The sequence below is a fragment of the Diuraphis noxia genome, unplaced genomic scaffold (assembly GCF_037042655.1).
Source record: "Diuraphis noxia isolate RWA-SAM2 unplaced genomic scaffold, SU_Dnox_SAM2 contig0004, whole genome shotgun sequence".
Taxonomy (NCBI): domain Eukaryota; kingdom Metazoa; phylum Arthropoda; class Insecta; order Hemiptera; family Aphididae; genus Diuraphis; species Diuraphis noxia.
The window spans coordinates 48,406,586-48,428,677 of NW_028301714.1; the positions used below are offsets into that span (position 1 = coordinate 48,406,586).

At 25.5% G+C, this 22,092-nt stretch overlaps 1 protein-coding gene across 1 annotated transcript; it reads right to left on the minus strand.

Annotated features, from left to right (window-relative positions):
- Positions 1–9,520: 9,520 nt before the first annotated feature.
- LOC107167697 (27 kDa hemolymph protein-like) lies at positions 9,521–19,344 on the minus strand. Its single transcript, XM_015516862.2, has 6 exons — positions 18,621–19,344; positions 18,228–18,451; positions 12,294–12,415; positions 11,210–11,364; positions 10,943–11,093; positions 9,521–10,866 (listed from the first exon to the last, which is right to left on the minus strand). The coding sequence occupies exons 1-6, from the start codon at positions 18,658–18,660 to the stop codon at positions 10,632–10,634; spliced, it is 927 nt and encodes a 308-aa protein (XP_015372348.2). The 5' UTR covers positions 18,661–19,344; the 3' UTR covers positions 9,521–10,631.
- Between the last annotated feature and the right edge of the window lie 2,748 nt (positions 19,345–22,092).

Consider the following 22,092-nt stretch of genomic DNA (forward strand, 5'->3'; position numbering starts at 1 on the left):
AAAAGAATTCCCTGATAAATTGTTTTTACAACAATTTAAACAACTTATGGGCAAGCAAATTATCAAGAAATTATAGTTTTAAATAAAAATAAAATTATCAAACATACATTACATATGAAATTTGCATTTATTGAAAAGCCTGGAATCTTACAAATGAAAAATATTTAATTTTATCGCGCAAAGCAAAACTTATTCCAGATACTTATTATCATTTTTATAAAAACTTAAAAATATCTGAAATTGATTATACATATAACAAATACCTACTAATAAAATTATAATAATAATAATAATAATAAAAAAATGAAGATGGTGATTAATTTATATAATAGAATTAGACTTATTATTTATTTATTTTCAAAGCCATAGGTAGCATAATATTATTAAACATAAGGCCATGATAATTATTATAATGAGTAACTTTTTTTTACATTGTATTTCAAACAAGTTTTACCTATATTATTAAAATAATAATAAATTATTCAAATTCGTACATAATGTTATAGTCTTGTACTCTTGTTATTCAAAAGCATTTGATAATTTTATAGTCATTATCAGTTTAGAATATATTTATTTTTTTAATTTGTCATATTATTTGTTACTTTAATAGTTCAAAATAAGCTTATTGACTTAAAGACAAGTAGTATTTTATTTTTTATTTAGTGTTTTATAGTAAATTATTTTTAAAGATATTGATTACATACCTACAACTATTAAATGATTAATTTTCATCCTTATATATATTACATGTACAATTATAAATTATAACACAACAATAATTTTAATCAAATTTCAAAAAAACTAATGGTTAATAATATTTTATTATTCATTAATAATTTAAAGTTCAATACTGATATAATTGGATATATGACACAAAAATAAACATAGCTTAAATTCAATACTGCCATATTTTGGTATGTCTGAAAATCAATTTCTGTATGCAATACAGCCACATATCAAAATATGACAGTCTTGCATTTACTTGAAAAATTGTAAAAGGCCATAATAAGTCTGACTTTTTGGGTTCAAGGGAATATTTTATTATATTTGAAAAAGTCACAATATAAAGTATGTTTAAAGTGCCTATTGTAGTTTTTAGTTTCAAATGCACAGGTGAAGAACTCTTTGCAAACATCACCATTGTAAAAGTATACGAACGTGTACCTCAATTCTTTTATAATATTAAGCCGCAAAAGAATTGGTATTAAAACAAACTTACCTTAAATATCAATTATTTTGGGCTTTGTTAGAGTCCGCGACGTGTATGCACTCCGACGCTGAAATGGAAACGCATCAGATGCTGCTGAATTGAAGTCTATAAATAATGTGATTTATGAAAAAAAAGATTCAACGGAAATCAGGATGTTTTTCGTTCATGTCTATTTTGTCATGTTTGCTATCTAATTGAAATGTTAGAATCTTTAATAGACTGCGTCCTCCGCAACGACTTTGACAATCGCCATGGATTATATTGTACTAAATCAATAAGAGAAATCCATAGATACCTAGATATATATTATAATACTACTTTTGTATCAACGATGCCCTTGTATACAATCTGTTCATTGCAGGGCATCGGGCAATAATGAAATGAGATAACTATACCGAAATAATGCATAACTTTAAATTAAAATTATGTATAACAAAATAAAGTAGGTATCTTATTGGTATTATTTTAATTATTTTTTTTAAATTTATTGATTTGATTATCGATTAAGAATATTTAAGATGGTTTTTAAATGTTAGAAGCACATGCATATTTTTACTAAAATATATTGAATATATGAACTATTAAATAAATGTGATTATTGCTTTTTAAAGTTAAAATTAAGTTATACAGTGTACACATTAATTTTCCGTACCGACCATGTCGGGCGACAGCTAGTTTGTAATATTCCAAGTCAAAAGTTTTCTCCTAATATGAACCTAATAATTAATTACAAATTTGTCATTTATTAAAATTAATTAATTATCTACGGCCACCACAATCTCACTAAACACATCTTCGTAGCATAATAATATTGTTAATCATGACAATTATAATAAGTAGGGCTAGGGTTTTAAAGCAAATACTTTTTTTTTCATATACGTAGGTAGGAGATAGAAATTTAATTTTTATGTATATAAATTAGACTCACGCTATTCTTATTCCAAATAAACCAATTTATTTTAGCTTTTTTTATTGTTTCTTTCAGTTATTTTAGATGTCGAATTTGTATGTTATGTTTATTATCAGGGTTCGGATTTTATAGCATCAAAAATCCTAAAATATGCGCTATAATATGACCAAAAAAGAACCGTAAAATATGCTCTATAAATATTCCCTAAAAAAATAAAAAATAGCAACAAATAAAAATTGTATTCTATTTATCATATATCTTTATTAAATCATATATTTATAAAAAAAAAACTAAAATCTCCGTATGCAGTTTAAAAAAATTTGTATGTACTGATTAACTATTGATACCTTGAATTATGACATCGTTTGTACGCGACTATTCAAAATTATCTGAGTAAATAAGAATAAAATTTCAATTCTTATTGATTACCATTTGTCACGAGATTTATGAAAAATATAAAATAAAGCGTTGAATTAAGAATATTAGCAAATCATGGCACCAAAACTTTAAAAGTAGCACTAAAATTTTAAAATTCTTCAAATGTGCAAAAAATAGCAAAATAAAATTTCATATTTAGAGTCCGTGGTGCATTAAACAAATTTACAGCCCACTCTGCTATTTTTATCTCTATCCTATAGGTAATAAGTAGCAAATGCAATAAAAGTCTACCTAGTATCTACATTATGGATACTGTAATTATATCTTATCAGTCAAGATTAAATTATCTAGAATTAAAAAACCCGGGCCGCAACTCGTCTTTTACCCAAAATAAACTTAGACTGCAATTCGGATTAGACCTTTTTTCGTAGATATTTTCGGGACGTAACTAGTATGCAGCCATCTCCGGCACACCCATAAGATTAGGTTCAACAAAGTTTTCTATTGACTTATAATGCCTTCTGTTTTATAAAACGTTTATATGTTGTATCCAAAAGAGAAACTTCATTTTTTAATTTTGTTCTTTTAAAATTACATTTTCTTCCTTTATATACCTACAATTTTTTTGTAAATTCTTTAGAAAACCATCAAATTTATCGTTTACATAAAGTAGTTAATCGATTCTATTGTAAATGATTCATTACTTTTTAAAGCTGTAACAATCTTAAGATTAGGTATATTAACACTGGATTCATTAAATTTGTATTTATTACAACAACAATAAAATTTTGTTTTGTAGCTTTTGACATTTTATGAAAACAGGCCTCTCTTAACGTAGCAAATGCAAAATGCATACATCCATTACACTTAGAAAATATTGTATCATCAGCTTCATATATATCGTTTTTACATACGTTATTCAGCATTTTCATTTAATTAATTTAAAATAAAATATGTCTAGACATCACTAAAATTAGAATATACGCCAATAATTTAAATTAAATCACACAGAAAAATAATAGATTAGCGACTGACTACAACGTCCGTACTGATTATACAATAAAAGTTTATCTAGATACTCTTATAGGTAACTATAATATAAATAGTGTAGTACATACACACAAGAGTTCTAATTCCTATAATTTATAAATTATTGAAATAAAATAAATACTTAATTAATAATTATTAAAATAAAAAAATTATATTGTTAATTGTTTAGGGGATACATTACTTGTTATCTTTAAATTGATTGCTTCGTAACCACTGGTATAAAACTATTCCGATTATCAATAAAATGATGACGTGAATTAGTTAATTGGTCAGGTATAATAATTAAAATTTTTTTTTTAATAATTTCCTCAATGATATTTAAATATTTTCACCAATTTTTAGGTACGATGATCTGTAGGCACTTTAGAGACTGGGAGTGTGAGTGTGTAGAGTATAGGGAGTGTTGTAATAATTCAAAACACAAAGGTTTTTGTTTATAACTCAAGGTGTGTTTATTATCATCAAATTTATACAAAATTATTTATTTCGTGTTACAATATTATTTTTTTTTTATTAAATACATTTGCTCGTTGAGCTACAATTAAAGGATTATAAATAAAATGTTGAATACAAGATTTTCTTTTTATTAAAACATTTACTCTTTGAGTCGTAGATATATTGACATTTAGTAATAATTTCAAGTAAAATACTCACGTAGTTTATAAATCGTGACAATCACTAACCGGACTGTGTGTCAGTTCTCGGTGGACGTCTATGATATTAAGAGCATAGCTATCGGGTGGTGAATACTCGTCCTCGAAAAATAAAATTTCATATTTAGAGTCCGTGGTGCATTAAACAAATTTACAGCCCACTCTGCTATTTTTATCTCTATCCTATAATAAGTAGTAAATGCTATAAAATCCGAACCCTGGTTATAACTTAAAAATTATAATATAGGTACCTACTATTGTTTTGAACATTTCCTATGTCGTACGTGTGTAAGACGAAGACAACACATGCGGGTTAGACGTCCTCTTAATAATAAAACTATAGTTAGCCTTATATAAGGTACCTATATAGCCATATATAAGTAGGTACTCACTATGACACTACTCAGTACTCAAATACTATAATTATATTTATATTGTATTTTTCTATAAACACTTAATTAGTTTATTATTGTAATAATATTGTCCTTCTAGCAATACCCACCTAGTACCCAGTATGTAAGTTTGTAGTGCCAAGTACACGACCAACACTATACAAAGTGATCAAAACTTTTCGAAAACATTCCAACAACTTCCACTAGGACTTGTTGGACGTTGTTGGACATTTGTTGGAATTTGTCGGACAATATTAAAAGCCCTACAATATAAACAAAATATAGTGTTGGAATTTGGCATCACATATAACACTTATAAATAAAAAAAATCATATCAAATTAATTTTGGTGCTCGCACTCCCAGTGACTTTTAGAAATCGAACAAACCTATTTTAGTCTATTGAAAAATAAAAAATTTCTCAAACTACCATATATACTAACCATATACCTACTATTGACCATTTAACTATATCTCTAATTAATTTTGAAGTACAAACTCCCAATGATTTATTATTTTTCCTGTGAACCATTGGTACGTAAAAACTGGAGCTAGCTCTGGCGTATGGTATAGGAGTCGAACGGACCTCGTCCATACAAAAAACGATTCTGATGGGAGACAGCCTAGGGTTTTATCATAATATTATACTTTTATACAAACAACTTATAGTTCTGATAATGGGTATGTATTTATTTAAAATATCTATAAAAAAATTTGCTCAGATGTACTTATTTCCGATATTTTTTATTGACAGTTGACTCTCTGCAGAGTGGGAATCCCTAGGTATCGAGTGAATAAAAAAATAATTTTTGATGTGTTTTTTTTTTTTGTGTGTGTCTGTGTACAGCATAACTACTCGAAATAATGCTTCAATTTCAAACTTTTGGGGGAGTTTTCTGATGTAAAAGTGAATATCCTTGGTGCATTAAAGACGTCAAAAGTAAACATTTTCCAACAGTTTTCAAAAAAATCGAGAAAAACAAAAAAAAAAAATGACAGAAAAACGGGAATTTTTAAGCAAAACCAGTTTTTGACCAAATAGGTTTTCTCATTTGGTTGTTATTCAAAAACGAATAATTGTAGATGCATGAAAATTGTACTGAATGTTTATATTTTCATTTTCCCATACACCATAAAATTTTGAAAACATTTTGATTTTTGTTTTGAGCTGTTTACAGACATTTTCAGTTTTCTATTTTTTTTTTTTATAATTGTCAATAAAATTTTATTTGGTCGGCCAAAAAGTCTGAAAATTTAATACAAGGTTCCAGATATATTGATAGCATAGCAGTTGAAAAATATTGAAAATACATAGGCTCAGTTTTTTTTTTATAAGCATTTAAATTTCAAATTTTGACAACATTTATCAAAATCTCGAAAATTATAAATCATTGTAATTAAAAAATTATAAAATGTTAGGTTTTTATAACTAAGGGTTGAAAATTTAAAACAAAGATCCTCATAAATAATTCATATTGTAACCGAAAAGTCTAAAAAATGTGTAATTCAATTTTTTTTTTAAATATTATTGTTCATATACCTAGACTGACATATCACCTCCATTCAGAATCGTTTTTCTTATACAATGATATTATATTTTATTATATTACAACTTATTTTATAATTTAAATTTGTTGTTTAGTATATAGTAATATTTATCTTAAAACATTCAATTAATAAAAATATTTTGAAAAAGCCAGGGGGGCAAATGCCCCAGCTTGCCCTTCCCTGCGGGCGCCTATGAATATACAGGTTGAATTTTTCTATCAAACAACACTCATTATTTAAAAATGTATTGACTTCTTTCAAATTTTATTTTTTCAAAATTGTAGATTTACACTCTTCTTGAATTGTTTATTTTTTTTATATTTTTCACCCTTATATTTATTAGATAAGCCACTATCAACTTTTGATTTTCAAATGGTAACCTATACTTAAAATTTTATAAATTAATAAAGCTATTTTTTTTATTAATTATTACGTTAAAATTTCGAATTTAGCGCTAGTATAGTTTATGAGTTATAGGTATTTAAAGTTTAGATTGGCAAAGTGGAGTGGTAACCACGCAAAATGTTTGTCCATTGCTCCGTTTGTCTAAAATTTAAATACTTATAACTCATAAATAACTCGTCCTAAATTCGATTTTTATGTATCAAAATTTTTAGAAAAATATTCTGCTTTGGAACGTGAAATTAAAAAACTATGTTGCCATTCAAAAAAGTAAAAAACTTAAAAAATTATAAGGATAAAAAATATTTAAAAATATAATTTTTTAATAAAATCGTTGGTTTTTAACAACTTGAAATTATGTAAAAAAATATTTTGAAAAAAGTCAATACTTTTTTAAATAATAAGTGTTGTTTGATAAAAGAATTACCCTGTATATATACTTGATTTAACAATAATAATACTTGAAGTAAGAATTTGATATGGATAGTTCTTTAATAAATGTATTTAAATTATTTATAGACATAATTTTAGGGAAGTAAAAACAATTCTACCTATTAGTTTAATGTAGCACTAATACATTTTATCAGTGATATCGATAAAATATGGTTATTTGGGAGTGCGAGCACCAAAATTAATTTGATATGATTTTTTTTATTTATAAGTGTTATATGTGATGCCAAATTCCAACACTATATTTTGTTTATATTGTAGGGCTTTTAATATTGTCCGACAAATTCCAACAAATGTCCAACAACGTCCAACAAGTCCTAGTGGAAGTTGTTGGAATGTTTTCGAAAAGTTTTGATCACTTTGTATAGTGTTGGTCGTGTACTTGGCACTACAAACTTCAAAGTCGCGTAACTTTTCTAAACTTTTCCAACAAATTCCAACAAATGTCCAACAACGTCCAACAAGTCCGAGTAGGAGTTGTTGGAATGTTTTCGAAAAGTTTTGAATACTTTGTAGTGTTGGTCATGTACTTGGCACTACAAACTTCAAAGTCTCGTAACTTTTCTAAACTTTTCCAACAAATTCCAACAAATGTCCAACAACGTCCAACAAGTCCGAGTAGGAGTTGTTGGAATGTTTTCGAAAAGTTTTGAGTACTTTGTAGTGTTGGACGTGTACTTGGCACTACAAACTTCAAAGACTCGTAACTTTTCTAAACTTTTCCAACAAATTCCAACAAATGTCCAACAACGTCCAACAAGTCCGAGTAGGAATTGTTGGAATGTTTTTGAAAAGTTTTGAGTACTTTGTAGTGCCAACTTCACGTACCTCGAATCACCTCATGATGAGATGAATGGTGGTGTTTTTATTTTGCATGTTTTTGCATATTTTGGATAAAATGCATATTAATGCATATATTGAATAAAATAAATATTATTGCACATTTCGATTATAAGAATGCGAAAAATGCATGTTTTATAGTATATTTCGTAATCGTAATTAATATTTATAATTCAATATTAATATTGTTTGTAATCGCTTTGCTATAATTATTTTTTAATAATTTAATAAAATGCAAATTAAAAAAAAAAAGATATTAATATTTCATATTTAATTCTAGCTCTACTGATTAAAGTATAAAACTTGGTTTTTTTGTCAAACACAAATTTTATTTTTATAAATACAATCCCATGGTACCTACAATAGGTACGCGATTAAAGATTGTATAGTTTGACGGAGAAAGATAAACACAATTAATAAAAGTATGTCGGTCAATATAAAATCTAAGATAGAAATTAAAATGCATATTTTTGCATATTTTGGTAAATGATATGCATATTTTACAATTTTTTATTGCATAAAAATCTTAGCCCTGATTATAACACTATTTAAAAAAATTATTATTATTCTATAAGCGGATAGATATACCTATTTAAATGTTAAAATTCGCAAAATAGGCAATAGCCCAAATAAAACCCCTAAAAAAGTGGGTGTGTGCGGTATCTATTTGTAGATGACATTTTGGACGATGCACGAGTACGCCTAACCAGTTTTATTTCTTCAACAATAATAATTAAATGTCTCTCTTACCGTCGTCATTTGGAAATAAAAGTCATGTGTCTCTGATCGAAAACCATATTTATTTGTTAAGATTGTCATAACGCAGACATTTTTTTCATAAACAATTGAATGCAGTGAATAACTTAAAAGATTACAATACTGTAGTTTTACCGTATGATTTATAATTTACGTATAGGTATTTTTTGCTTTGCATAAGTATGTGAGTATTGTGAGTTATCTCCACTAGAGCACGTAGTCTATAGGTACATGAGCACCCAAGTACAGAAAAATTAATTTTGAACATTTTTCAAATATTAAGCCGCTGCTCGCCATCTTAAGGAAAAAACTATACCAACTATACTGATACCAACGATGACAAACCTATTAAAATTTTTAATATTTCTATAAATCCACGATTATATATTATATATAGGTATAAAAATAAAATACCGCCCACTCACTATGTAGTATGTACCACATCTTTCAATATTTATAAATAATTTTCGTCTATATAGGTACTAATTGTACTATTATATAAAAAAAAAACTACGATGGGATTCTGTGAGTATTACATTTTTAAACTTTTTAACTGAGAAAAACAATTTTTACTAGCATAGTAACATATATGTACCTAAATATTACGGTTAGGGTATAGTCCTAATCCTAAATATACGGACGAATTTCATTTTGTAAAAAATTGATAATATTTAAGTAACAGTAGAATATTTAAGATTCTATTTTTTTTTTTTTTTTTTTTTGTACTAATTACTTGATAAAATAGAGATCAATCGAAGAAGAATTGTCATCTTTTTTTATGTTTATATATTGCTTCAAGTAAAACAAATACTTATAGATTTTAAAGAAGAATGGTCAATCAGGGCAAAAGATATTATTGATTAACATAGGTATTTGCTAACCTGTTACCCACTAGAAGTCAAAAGTTCAAAATATTCAACTACTCGCCTGGAATAAATGATTATATTTTTAATTCAAGAATATTATCAAGAGTACCAGATACAATTAAGGTTTTCCTGTTATTTCAATTTAGGAAAAAGTTATAAGCACTTAAAAACTAAAAAAAAAATGACAATAATTTTAATATGCTCAAAATAAAATTAATAGACTATTCTAAATATATAATTTCCCATGTTATGCATTCATATAATGGAGACACATACAGGTAAGATGTACTATTAAGACTTTGAGACGTATTGTTATAACAATATAATATATTTGAGTTATAATTGATCATTTTTAATATAACTCCTTAACAATAATATTGATTGTATCATTTGTATCACATATCTTAATTTAACTCATAATGTATTTAATAGGAATATTTTGTGTATGTTCTTAAATAGGTAATAAATTAGTAGGTATATTATATAATACTAAACATAAGGTTTTTTTTTATTTTGGGATTATATATATATATAATATAATAAATAGATAAACACAAAAAACATAAATTACAATTAAAAAAATTCTTATTACACACACTTGCATTAGTGTATACAAAATAATTTATTCAATCCTAAACACCAAAACTTAATAACCATAATTAATAACATAAAACTCTGAGATAAAAATAGTAGGTCATTGCAACCACCTAAATAATTAAAAATAACTAATTCATGATTTTAAAAGCTAAATATTGTCACTACAAAATAATTTTAACATTGTTTTCATTAAAAAATATATATTATTTTATGTTGGTATAATAAATTACATATATTTTCTGATATTATTTTAATATTTAGAAAATATTGCTTCGCAGTTAAAAATCATAAAATAGTATATAACTACAATTTGAATACTATAAAATTATGATTATAGTTTAAAAAAAACAAATTGGTTAAACAAAAATGTTATACTGTTCAAATTGTTTTGTTCAAGTTAATATTTGCAATACAAATAAAAAAAGGGGCAAGTATTCTTTAATAATAATATTACTGTCTAATATTTATATATAATATATAAATTTAGTTTAGTTCAACATAGATCTTAATATATATTAAGGATTTTGATTATAAGCCTTATTTAAAGTTGTATAAATTATTCTTTAAGTACTGCCAATATACTAGTAAAATCCAAATCGACCTAACGGAATTGTTAAACTACATAACGCTGTAATAGATATTGTAGCGTGTAATGAAACACCTGCAGATTTTTTACGTGTTTGAGCACTCTGAAATTTAGAGCATGGTGTTGATCGACGTACAAACTCGAACAATGACTCGATAATGTTAGCGGGTGTTGGTTCTCCACATTTTTCTAGCTCAGAAATTACACACACTTGTAGCTCAGACATACTCCTTTGAAAATAAAATTAAATGTTACAATTCATCATTAAGTACAATGTTTTCAAAATATATTAATTAAGATACATACTTGCATTGATCTTCTTCAAATTTGAATGCTGGCAAGCTAGACAAGCTTGGTTCACCATTAGGCATGTACTTACTGAATGATGTGTTTAGACAGTGTTGTATAGCTTCCTTTTTATCCATTAAACAATCTGGACCACCCTCTGAATAGAATACTAAATAAATAGAAGTACATAAAATATTATTGTTTAAATAAATATAATCATAATTCAATAACAAAATATTATATAAATTATGTAATTCATAAATAAAGTTTTCAAAAACATCTTACATGCAATACGATCACCCTCATCATGGCATACAAATGATAATAAAGCTTCTGTGACACTTTGAAGAATTTTCTTGCTATCTTTTTCACCTTCATCCAAGCACACATCTATGGTAGATGTGAAGTTTAAAACACAATCCTTAAAATCGGGTGACTTTCTAAAAAAAATTCAATTTATAAATTTGTATTCAATTTCAAATCTAAGAACCAGTCCAATGTGTGGTTTACTGGTAACTGATATTAAAAAAATATACAGTAATATTTTAATGATATTGAATATTGATGTGACAAGATTTTGCAGGAGTGTTTTGACTATTCTACTCTTAAAATATCATTCATATTATGATTTTTAGAAATTTTTAGTGTTTACTTGTGTCATACAAGATACTTCAAATTATGAAAATCCAGCCTGTTTTATTTATTTATTTTGTATGGATGGTATACAAACAAACACAATTAAAGCCACAATATAAATTGAATATAAAACATTGCCTAAGTAAAAAATAATTAATGTGGTTATGGAAATCAAGCGCAAGGCCTGTTAGTATTTGAATTATATTATAATCATAATAGCAAAACTATACGTCAGTTTTTAATTTTTATTGTAGATAAAAGAGATTGACAAACGTTTCTATCAATTACAAAAATATGGTAGTAATTGGTAAAATAAATCACAGTGATCAGTGGCGAATTATACAATTCTAAAAAATCATAAAAATATATTCACTAAACTGTAAATCATACTGAACATCCAAATAAGACTTAAAATTTTATGCCTCTCGGCTCTCTCCACTTTTAGAGCTCCATCTAAAAAAACATGGTGATGATCATATCACTCAATAAAACAATCAAATATTTGATGATTTTGTTCCATCAGATTTAAAATAAAAACACTTTTGTAGTATAAACCTAATAAGCAATATTTTAAGAAAAATATATGCTTTAAATAACACAATATATAAAAAGATATTTGGTATATATTATTTTCCAGCATACAAATTAGACTATGAGCTTATTGGTAGGGTAGACCACTCATTTGGACTAGTTCATCGTTCATCTATTATTATATATTATATATTTTACTCACTTGCAGTATTTTTTAAATACCATATCAAGATCTCCTTTAGGTTTAGCTTCATTAATTTCATTTTTTAATTCTGTAACGTCAACAAGGGATTTTACGCAAACTTCAAATTCTTTCTTCGCCTCCTAAAGAAAAAAAATATTTAAATGATGAATAATGAATAAATATTATTTATAATTATTTGAATAAGTGACTATTTATAGAATTATTTTTACTATAGTTATTAATTTATTTTATTAGGTATTCTACGAAAAGTATTTTAGAAAAACTAAATATTTTGTTAACCAAAAAAATAAATTAAATTTGTTGTTCATCATATTAGTGTAATTATATGCTAATATGAATTGCCTTGTATATTTTTTATATAATATAAATAACAAAGCCAATACAACAATAACAACCATGATACTAATAATAAGACTAGATAAATCATAAAATAATTTATTGCCTACATAAAAATTACAATTTAATGGTTTTGAGAATACATATTTAATCCTATTTATAAACAAATACAAAATTTTAAATAAATCGTCTTATTATCTTATGTCAATCTTATGTTATATTAATAGGTATACAATTCTTACTAGATTTATAATTTTAAAGTTCGAAGTTGGAATTTTAGTAAAACAAACAGGTTTTGTTATACCTACTATGATGCCTACCTATGTACTTAATGTGCTTATTGATAACCTTAATGAGAAATAGGTATTTAAATATTTTGAAATATTAAATATAATATATACCTAACTACCTACCTATTAAAAAAAAAGTTATTAATCAAGATTTACATACCTCATATGTATAATAAATTTGATTTTGATTCCGTAAAGTTTATTGTGATAGACGGTAAAATAAATCATTTAAAAAATTAACAGTCAATCAATAATTTTATTGTAGATAATATTTTTGGTTTCCACATGAAAACATTACAATTTTCTTTTTCTTTGTAAAAAAAAAAAATGGGCATTAATGATCAATTGAATGGGAAAACTGTGAGGTCTACAACAACATTTTTATGAAAAAAATTGAGTTTAAAACTCCAAATGTTCCATACTTTAATAAATTCATAACATCACATAGATAATTATATACAAAAATAGGTGTAATAAAATGAAATTAAAAATAATGAATAGCACTAGAATATTTTAAATGAAATCAGGATATTTGTTAAATTTATATTAACAGTCTAATAATTGAATTTATTAAATGTTATACTTTGTAATTTGTACTACAAATAAGTTAAATATAGTTCTAATTATAATATAATTTAATTTAAAATGATTTAGAGCTACTTTAACCATCTTGAAAAAAACTTGTCTAAGAGTGTGAACATAACAAAAATTAATAGAAAAATTCTAATTTATATTAGCTACTTAATTATTGTATAGTTATGTATTATGGTTCATTTATTGTTATAACAATGATAATGGTTTCCTGAATTTTATGAGTTAACCATAATTTTTATCATATAGGTTCTCGTGGGAATTTCAATAACATTTTTTGTTTTTAATATTTTGCAGAGAAAAATAATTTTTCAAGTTATACCTACATTAAACAACCTAACCTAACCAAATATTTAAAAATATTTATCAATGCTATATTTGTATTTTACTAACCATAATGTTGACACTTACATATTCAATGTAATTTTAGAGTTTGGAAAATTATCATGCAATACAATATATTACATATATTTATAAATTGAAAACAAATATATTATATAAATCATTAAATACTCGTCGAATATAATAATATAGCATTGATGATGGCATAAATGTGTTTAATTTACTAATCCAGTTTAACTGGAAAAATTGAAGGTCTATGATCAGACTTAACACAAAATACATTTTGCTAATTTAACTTTAAATTATATATTAACTTTCATGCGTTTATCATTTAATTATTTGTATTTACCAAATACAGATAATTTTAGTAGTACTAAGATAATAAATGCTAAATTTAAAAATAATATATTTTGTTTTTATTATTATAAATTGTACCTATATTCTATTATTTTATACAGATATGACACACATTTTATAAATTATATAAACATACTAACACATACTAACATAGAAATGTTAAGGATATATATAAATATAATTGATCAACCTCATTTAAATATGAGTACAATATTTGTGCAATCAGAAAAAATGTTATTAACAGGCCAATGAAGCGATGTACAAAGTACTTTGGAACTTAGTAACTAGATTAAATAAATAATAATATATTAAGTAGTATTAATACATATAAAATATATTTTATATGTCAATTAGAGTAGTAGAATATTATATTTACTAGTTATATAAATAATTAAAATGCATAGATAATGCATTTCGAAAAATGCTTATTTTTCTGTTGCAGCAATAAAATATTTTATTATCCGTTCTTATTAACTTACAGGTACTGTAACCCAAGTCAATTGGTAGCCAATTAGCAAAAAATAGTGCTTTAAAGTTAACAGATCCAAATATATTCACTTTACATTTTCATTAATAAATGGAAATTGCCCAAAAGCAACTTCAAATAATACACAAATATTTGTAAACCACTAACTATTGTGTCTTAAGATCTATTCAAATAGTAATGGTAATTTTATAAATAGCATGATCAGTTATCACTTATGCTAAGAGTTATCTATGAGTGTAGACATTATTTGTGTATTTACTTTTAATGTTATTAGAATGAAGGCCACAATAATTTGAGTAAAAATTATTGAAAATCATCAAGGTTATTAAAGAATGTACTGTACTCGTATTATTTATTTCTACATCCAGGTATAATATAATAATATTGTTATTATAGATTCTGAGCATTACAATGAATATATTGGTCTTAAAATAAAGTAAAAAATTGAATGATTTTAGTTACTTTATGGTAATTTAAAAATCATTGATCCAAAGTACTTTTTTTTCAAATTCTTATTTTCTATACACAGTAAATTTTTTTAGAATTTCAGACTATTTATTAATTTAAACAAATTACATCACAAACCTATTTACACTATTCTACTCTACTTATGTTGATATTAACATATAAGTTAGGTTAGTACAATAATATACAATATAGTTAATATTAGTATATTACAATAAATAATTTCAATCTATCTACCGTAAGAGTAGGTACCTGGATGTGGTTGAACTATTAAAGGAATATTAAATGTAAAATATTACTTAGATAGGATAGAATATTTAATAACACTTCACATAATATTACAAAAAATAAGATATCATACCTATACCTACCTGATATATATTTAGGAGGTTAAACTTTTAACTTTGGTTTCAGAAGCACTAGGCAAGTATATAAAATTCATAAGAGACAAAACTAAAACAGTTATATAAAATAGTTTTTTTTTAATATTTATAAAAATAACTTTTTCAGAAATCCAAATAATTTATATGGCAGAATATTTTATTTTTAGTTACTCTTTTAGAATAGCATGTACGTTACAATCTATGAAGTTCAGACCATACTATACTCTAAATGTGTCAGACAGAGATACATTTTGAATTGTAAATACTGACCATTACTTACATAGGTACAAATAACTTATTAGAATACACTCTTTTTTTGTTTGCATTAGCTTGACATAAGATTCATTGAGAATTTACTAACTTATTATAAATAATAGACAATGTAGATTCCATTAACCCACCATTTCATACTAGTAAATTATTATTACCATAAAAAACATTGTACCTACCTATATAAAAACAATTTACTAATGTTATTATGAAAAAATAATTTAACTGAATTGGATACATACAGAAACATTTTAATAGATGATCAATAATAAAAAGACAAATTTAAAATATTAGAAATTATTAGAAACAAAAATTCACAATACAAATTTGAAATTATATATACATATTATTTTATTATATCTAAATCTACATAGATATAAATATATAACGGTAATCAATATTATGGTATCACTTGTTAGGTACTGATATGCATTAAGCCTATTAGTGGATAAATAGTAAAAATTTCTCAGTAGGTACTTTGAAAAAAAGTAAAAAGAATTTAGGTAAACGTAGGAATTTATACCAAAAATTAATTTTTGGCAAAATCAATTTTGATGTTTTGGTTTGACTTTAAAATAAAATTATAATTGTAGATACTGAATTTTCTGCAAATTAATAATCAGAATTATATTAATTAATCCAACAAATTCAATGAATTAGTGAAAAAATTATTATTTTCTATATAAGGTAAAAATTCCAAAATATTCTGCATGAATTAACAGAATACAATTTTATATTAGGTATTTTGACATATACAATACACTTTATAGTCCAAGATTATACTATACTAGTATATTATATTATGTTTGTTGTTTATATTAATAGCTACATAATAATTATTAATAGACATATTTGATACAATTGCATGAAATTAGATATCATACAAAAACGTAAAACAGGTGATGACTTTTCTTCAGCCAATTCCAACTATTATTATCATGCAAAAAAAATTTGAAGGTTTTTTTTATAAATATAATAAATATAGGTACCTAAATAAAAATTGTTTTTCTCAACCAAGAAGTTTAACTTAATAAAAGGTTCCTCGCAAGTTGTTATTATAGATAGGTAGTTAAAAATATTAATGATCAGTAGGTTTATGGACACAATATTATTTGATGGGGTATGAAACTTATATGTATATCATTATATTTTATACACATAATGACATATTAAAATGCAATGTTTTTGCCAGAAACTAGTGGTGGCGTGACAAGAGGTTCTATGAAACCTGGGTATCATTGCTGTTTTTGGGTGGATTGGGTGGATGGGTGAACGATGCCGTTACACAATATTTAATACATAATATGTACATTTTTATTAGTAAATTTTTATAATATTAAGAATTTTATCTAACAAATTTGGAGGAGGGTGGTCCCTAAAATTATTTTTGGTCTCATAAATAAAAAATGATCACGCCGCCACTGCCAGAAACTAATTCAACCTGCTGTATCAGTAATATCAAAATTAATTACTTCATTATTTCATATGAAACTATATATCATTGAATTCAAATTTAAATAACACATTACAGTGACTTACTCAACAAAAATGAACTAAGTACACTCAGCACCTATTTTACAGAAGAGCAGTAACCTACTTTCCCTCTTATTAATTTTAAAAACATTAAATATTAACAATCAACTAAATAAAATATTAATAACTGATAAAAATAATAGATAGATAGGTTAAAAAATTAGTTGGGTACCTACCAACATTTAGTAATTTAATGAATCCAACTATTTTTTACATTTTAGTAAGTAGACACTTCAGATGTTAGTAATTTGTGCATATTCGTATCTGTTAAGTTAGTTTTTTTTTAAATTTACATAGGTACATATATTAAATGCAATAGGTTATAAGGTTATTGCATTATACAGAGTGGTCCTTAAACACATTAAACTTAAATATATTTTAAACAAAATAAGAATTAATTTAATTTAAACAATTTTTAAAAATTACTTATATTAGTTATATTACTAAGAAACAAAGAAAATATTATCAAGAACATATAATTAATACGAGTTTAGAGATTACAGGGGTTATCAAATTTTAAATTAAATTTTAGTTTAGGTGAGATAATCTAGTTTATAGTACATAATCTTCACAAAATGAATAAAATAACTATTTAGGTTAGTTATCTACCTACTTAGGAAACTATATTTTCAATAGTATTACAACAAATGATGTATATTTTCAGTAATAGTTAATACTCTAGTTATTTATATACCATATGACTTAAAAAATAGCAATGAGTCTAATTTTTTAACATATTACATTCAAGCGCGGATCTAAAACTAAATTTTTGTATGGGTAACAGTATATTTATAATTAGATCTTAACCTATTTATATTTCTAATTAAAGATAAATAAATTAAACTAAAAATAAAAATATCAAAATTAAATGACTTACCACAGTCAGTTCATAAGAGTTGTTGGATTGGCTGTTTTTTAAACATTTTTCTTTCAACACTTTTTCGCCTTCGTCTAAGGCTGGTATAGACTCATTGAGCTGATCGATATTAGGCAAACCCGGGGCAAGCGAATCGAACTTCTTTTTCACAGTGTCTTGTAAATCGTTCAAATCTGTGTCCCCTTCAATTCCATTTACACCCCAGTTAACGTTATTGCCAACAACTAAAACATACAAACACATAATATAGGCACTGAGTAAAAAAAATTATCAATGGAAACATTTGAAATAGACTAGGAAAACTACAATATATATTTATGTTATATATACATAATATACAGATAATTGTCCATTACAATAGGGCACAAAGAGAAGCGAATTCCGAGCACTCACCCAGACAGATAAAAATCAGCGGCAAAACGAATTTGTTCATGTTTGTGCAGTGGCGATCAACAACCAAAATAGTAAGATATTATGTTTATTCGAAAAACTGGTGACGGTGACTGTGATACACTTGCATAATACAATGAGAAGTCGGATTGAGAAAAAAAAGAAACGATGTGGCGATGACGAAATGCGAAAGCGGACGTGAACGAAACGAGCAACGGCAACTATGACGAGAAGTTTGTTTAAGTACAACTAACTGCCGAGTGACGAGCGTTCACTATTTCACTAATCAGTAATCACTGTTCAGCGTTGTCCGCGACTGCAACGACTAACGGTGGAGGGAGGAGTGAGGAGTAAAGGGCCAACACGGTCAATGGATATTCTACAATTTACGAGAATTGGTGTAGAACCACAGAGTGAATTGACACGACGGTAGTGGTTGCCGAATGGAAAGCTATGGCGAAAAAATATGTTTAATATAATAGCCATTAGCCAATAGGTAATATGTATTATGTATACGAAACCGCAATTTTATTATTCCAACAATAATCACAAGGTGAACCGGAAACTACCGTCTCTGTCGATAATAAACTGATTCATGTGCATAAAAAAAGGTTCCTCGGGGTGGGGAACACTGACGGTGTGTTATAACTTATAACAAAGATTGTAACAACGCTTTTAAAAAATAAGAAAAGGAAAAAAAACGTTATTGCAGATGTTTCGCGGACGTAATCTGGAAATCTGAATTATAATTTATCAATACTAAATACTCATTTTTCAATTATTATTAATACATTATTCCTTATTGAGTTCGGTGTTGAAAGAAAAATAAAACAAACATTCTACAATCATAATAAAGCTCGTAATAAACTATAAAGTTAAGATAACAATTTATAATTTCCTAATTCATAGTAGACCTTACACTTTAGTACTTAACCATAACAACAATATTGAACAATAGCAATATTAATAAATTATTAACATTGAATTTTGAATATAAAAATGACTGATAATTCCGATAAGTGATAAGAAACGTCTGGTTTTGATACTCTGAAGTCTGAATACTGAATACTCTGATGTTGCCATGTGCAGCGTGTGTGTAATGTACACATCAGTAGTTGTGACTTGTTGTGGTGATGAAATATAAATAAATTAAAATAATAGGTGCATTGTATCGTATATAAAATTGTTAATTTATAGTAATATTTAGTAAATTATTGAACAATGTAAAATGTTACATATTGTGTTGTCATTTATCAGCATAATTAAAAATAGTAACCGTGCTTGTCAATGTTGAATTAATAATTTATAAACCTAAATTCATGTTTCATCGTTCACTAATATTATTAATATTTCATATTGATTAGTTAATTAGTATTAAATCGGTGACTAATTTTGTTAAAAATTGTGAAAATAATGTACAAAATATGTAATGAGCTCATGAGTGAATCACTAAATATTTAATGCTCCAAACCTCCCAATGGGGCACTAAGCACTTTCCTTTATTAAAATATATATTTTTTAATTGTAGTCCATTAACTGTTTTTTAGATTATCCATAATATTTTGTACTATTAAAGTTAGTATTATTAGAATTAGCCTTTTTATTAAATTAATTAATGATTTTTGTGATCTAATCTACGATATATAAATTTAAGTTTTGTATAGTAACTTACATAAACTTCAAATACTTATAAATTATCTGAAGCTGATAGAGAATTGTTTGTATTTGCACAAATGGTAAAACTATCTAATTAGGGATGGATGTATTTCTAAATTATGTACCCCGTGGCAGTTATGAAAATTCACCACTTTTTGGTGGTAGGGAGGAAGGATGCTCACTGTTAAAAATAAAAATTATAAAAGAAATTGCAGGAATCATTATTTTGGAAGTTACCTATACATCCTTCCGATTTCCGAAGTTTGTGATTTTCTGTTTTTATTCATTCGTGTAACGTTGCAATTTACCAATTTAATAATATTATTAATGTTAATTTTTAATATCAATTACATATCATATTATTATGATGTTGTTGCGTCCCAACTGACGTTGATGCTGATTCATATATCAACGTCGGAATGAACACTTGTGTTTAAAAAATTTCTCGTCAGTGTATTATGAAATAATATATTAGGTGTATTTTAATGCTCTCCCACCGTATAGAATGACGCAATAGCGGAACATTAAAAAGTTAGGAAAAATCGTATAATATGTTATTAGTGTTATTACTTATTATTAATGTATATAATAAAATATAATGCTATACCTCATACCTGAATAGTGAATACCTGATGTGCATACCCACGTAATATTACGTTTATAATAAGTACCTACATACTATATTCCTATACAGAATAGGTATATAGTATATTAATATATATTATACAAAATGTAATGTGTCATCTATATATAATAAATATAACATACAATAACTAATGAGATTATACTCTTATAGTCTTATGAGTATATATTATATGTAATGAGATTACACTTATGCAAATAAAATATAAATATCAATATAAGGGTTATGGGTATACCTAATGGCTAATATTGAAATAATTTAAAGTTAATTTTTATCATCCTTAATAATTATTGAAAAGTAAAAATAATACATAGGTTACTACTTTGTAGTTATTACTATTATTACTCATTTGATTTCAGAAAGAATAAATCAACAATATACTGCAACCGTCGATCATTGAGCACTAAATTTCAAAAAATGTATGAATAATGAATATAGATAAACTATGATGAAATTTTTCATAGATTTAAAAAAGTAGATTAGGTTTCGAGAGTGCTGGATATAGCAAATTGGAATAATAACTAATATAATCGAATGCCATTATAGTGAATGATAGGTACCTATAAGTATTACTGCAGTACTGGTCATAAGTCATAGATTTAATATAGAATTTATGATTTATATATAATAAATAAATGTCATAAATAGAGCTGCATAAATAATTGCAATTTTATGTTTATATTTTATAAAAGTGATACTGAAAATGTACGTTTTTGAGACTCGAGAGAGATTTCAGATCATTCTGGAGAGCTTATAATAGCACTGCATAATCTCAATAGCATGTCAACAATATTGTTTTATTTATGGGATTTATGCGCTGTAAATACTGATTTTGTATTGAACTATCAAAAGCGTTGAGGAACTACACTACTATATATTTTTGTTGTCTATGCGTCTATGTTATAACAAGTGAATACATATTGTTTTTGTATTTACCTGTAGCATTAAATACCTAGCATATTTGCAGGTATAAATTAGATATTTAATTATAATAGCTGTACCAAGCTAACTAAGTTGTCTGGGATGTCACTACTGCAGCACAAAATAATATCTTAATAGGTTAGGTTATAGCAGGTCGGATACCTGATATATGACCTTGGTCTTTTATACTAACGCAAGGTCAGGATAGCCGTTAGATAGTGTGATTTCCACTATTTGTTTTTAAGGTTAACCACT

Bases quoted from the DNA above. Each gene is read 5' to 3' on its own strand.
- LOC107167697 (XM_015516862.2), bottom strand. From the start codon at position 18,660: ATGAACAAATTCGTTTTGCCGCTGATTTTTATCTGTCTGG. The intron at 11,365-12,293 runs GTGAGTAAAATA...AATTTTTTTTAG, and splicing joins GTATTTAAAAAATACTGCAA to AAAGTCACCCGATTTTAAGG. The intron at 11,094-11,209 runs GTAAGATGTTTT...CTATTTATTTAG, and splicing joins TGAGGGTGATCGTATTGCAT to TATTCTATTCAGAGGGTGGT.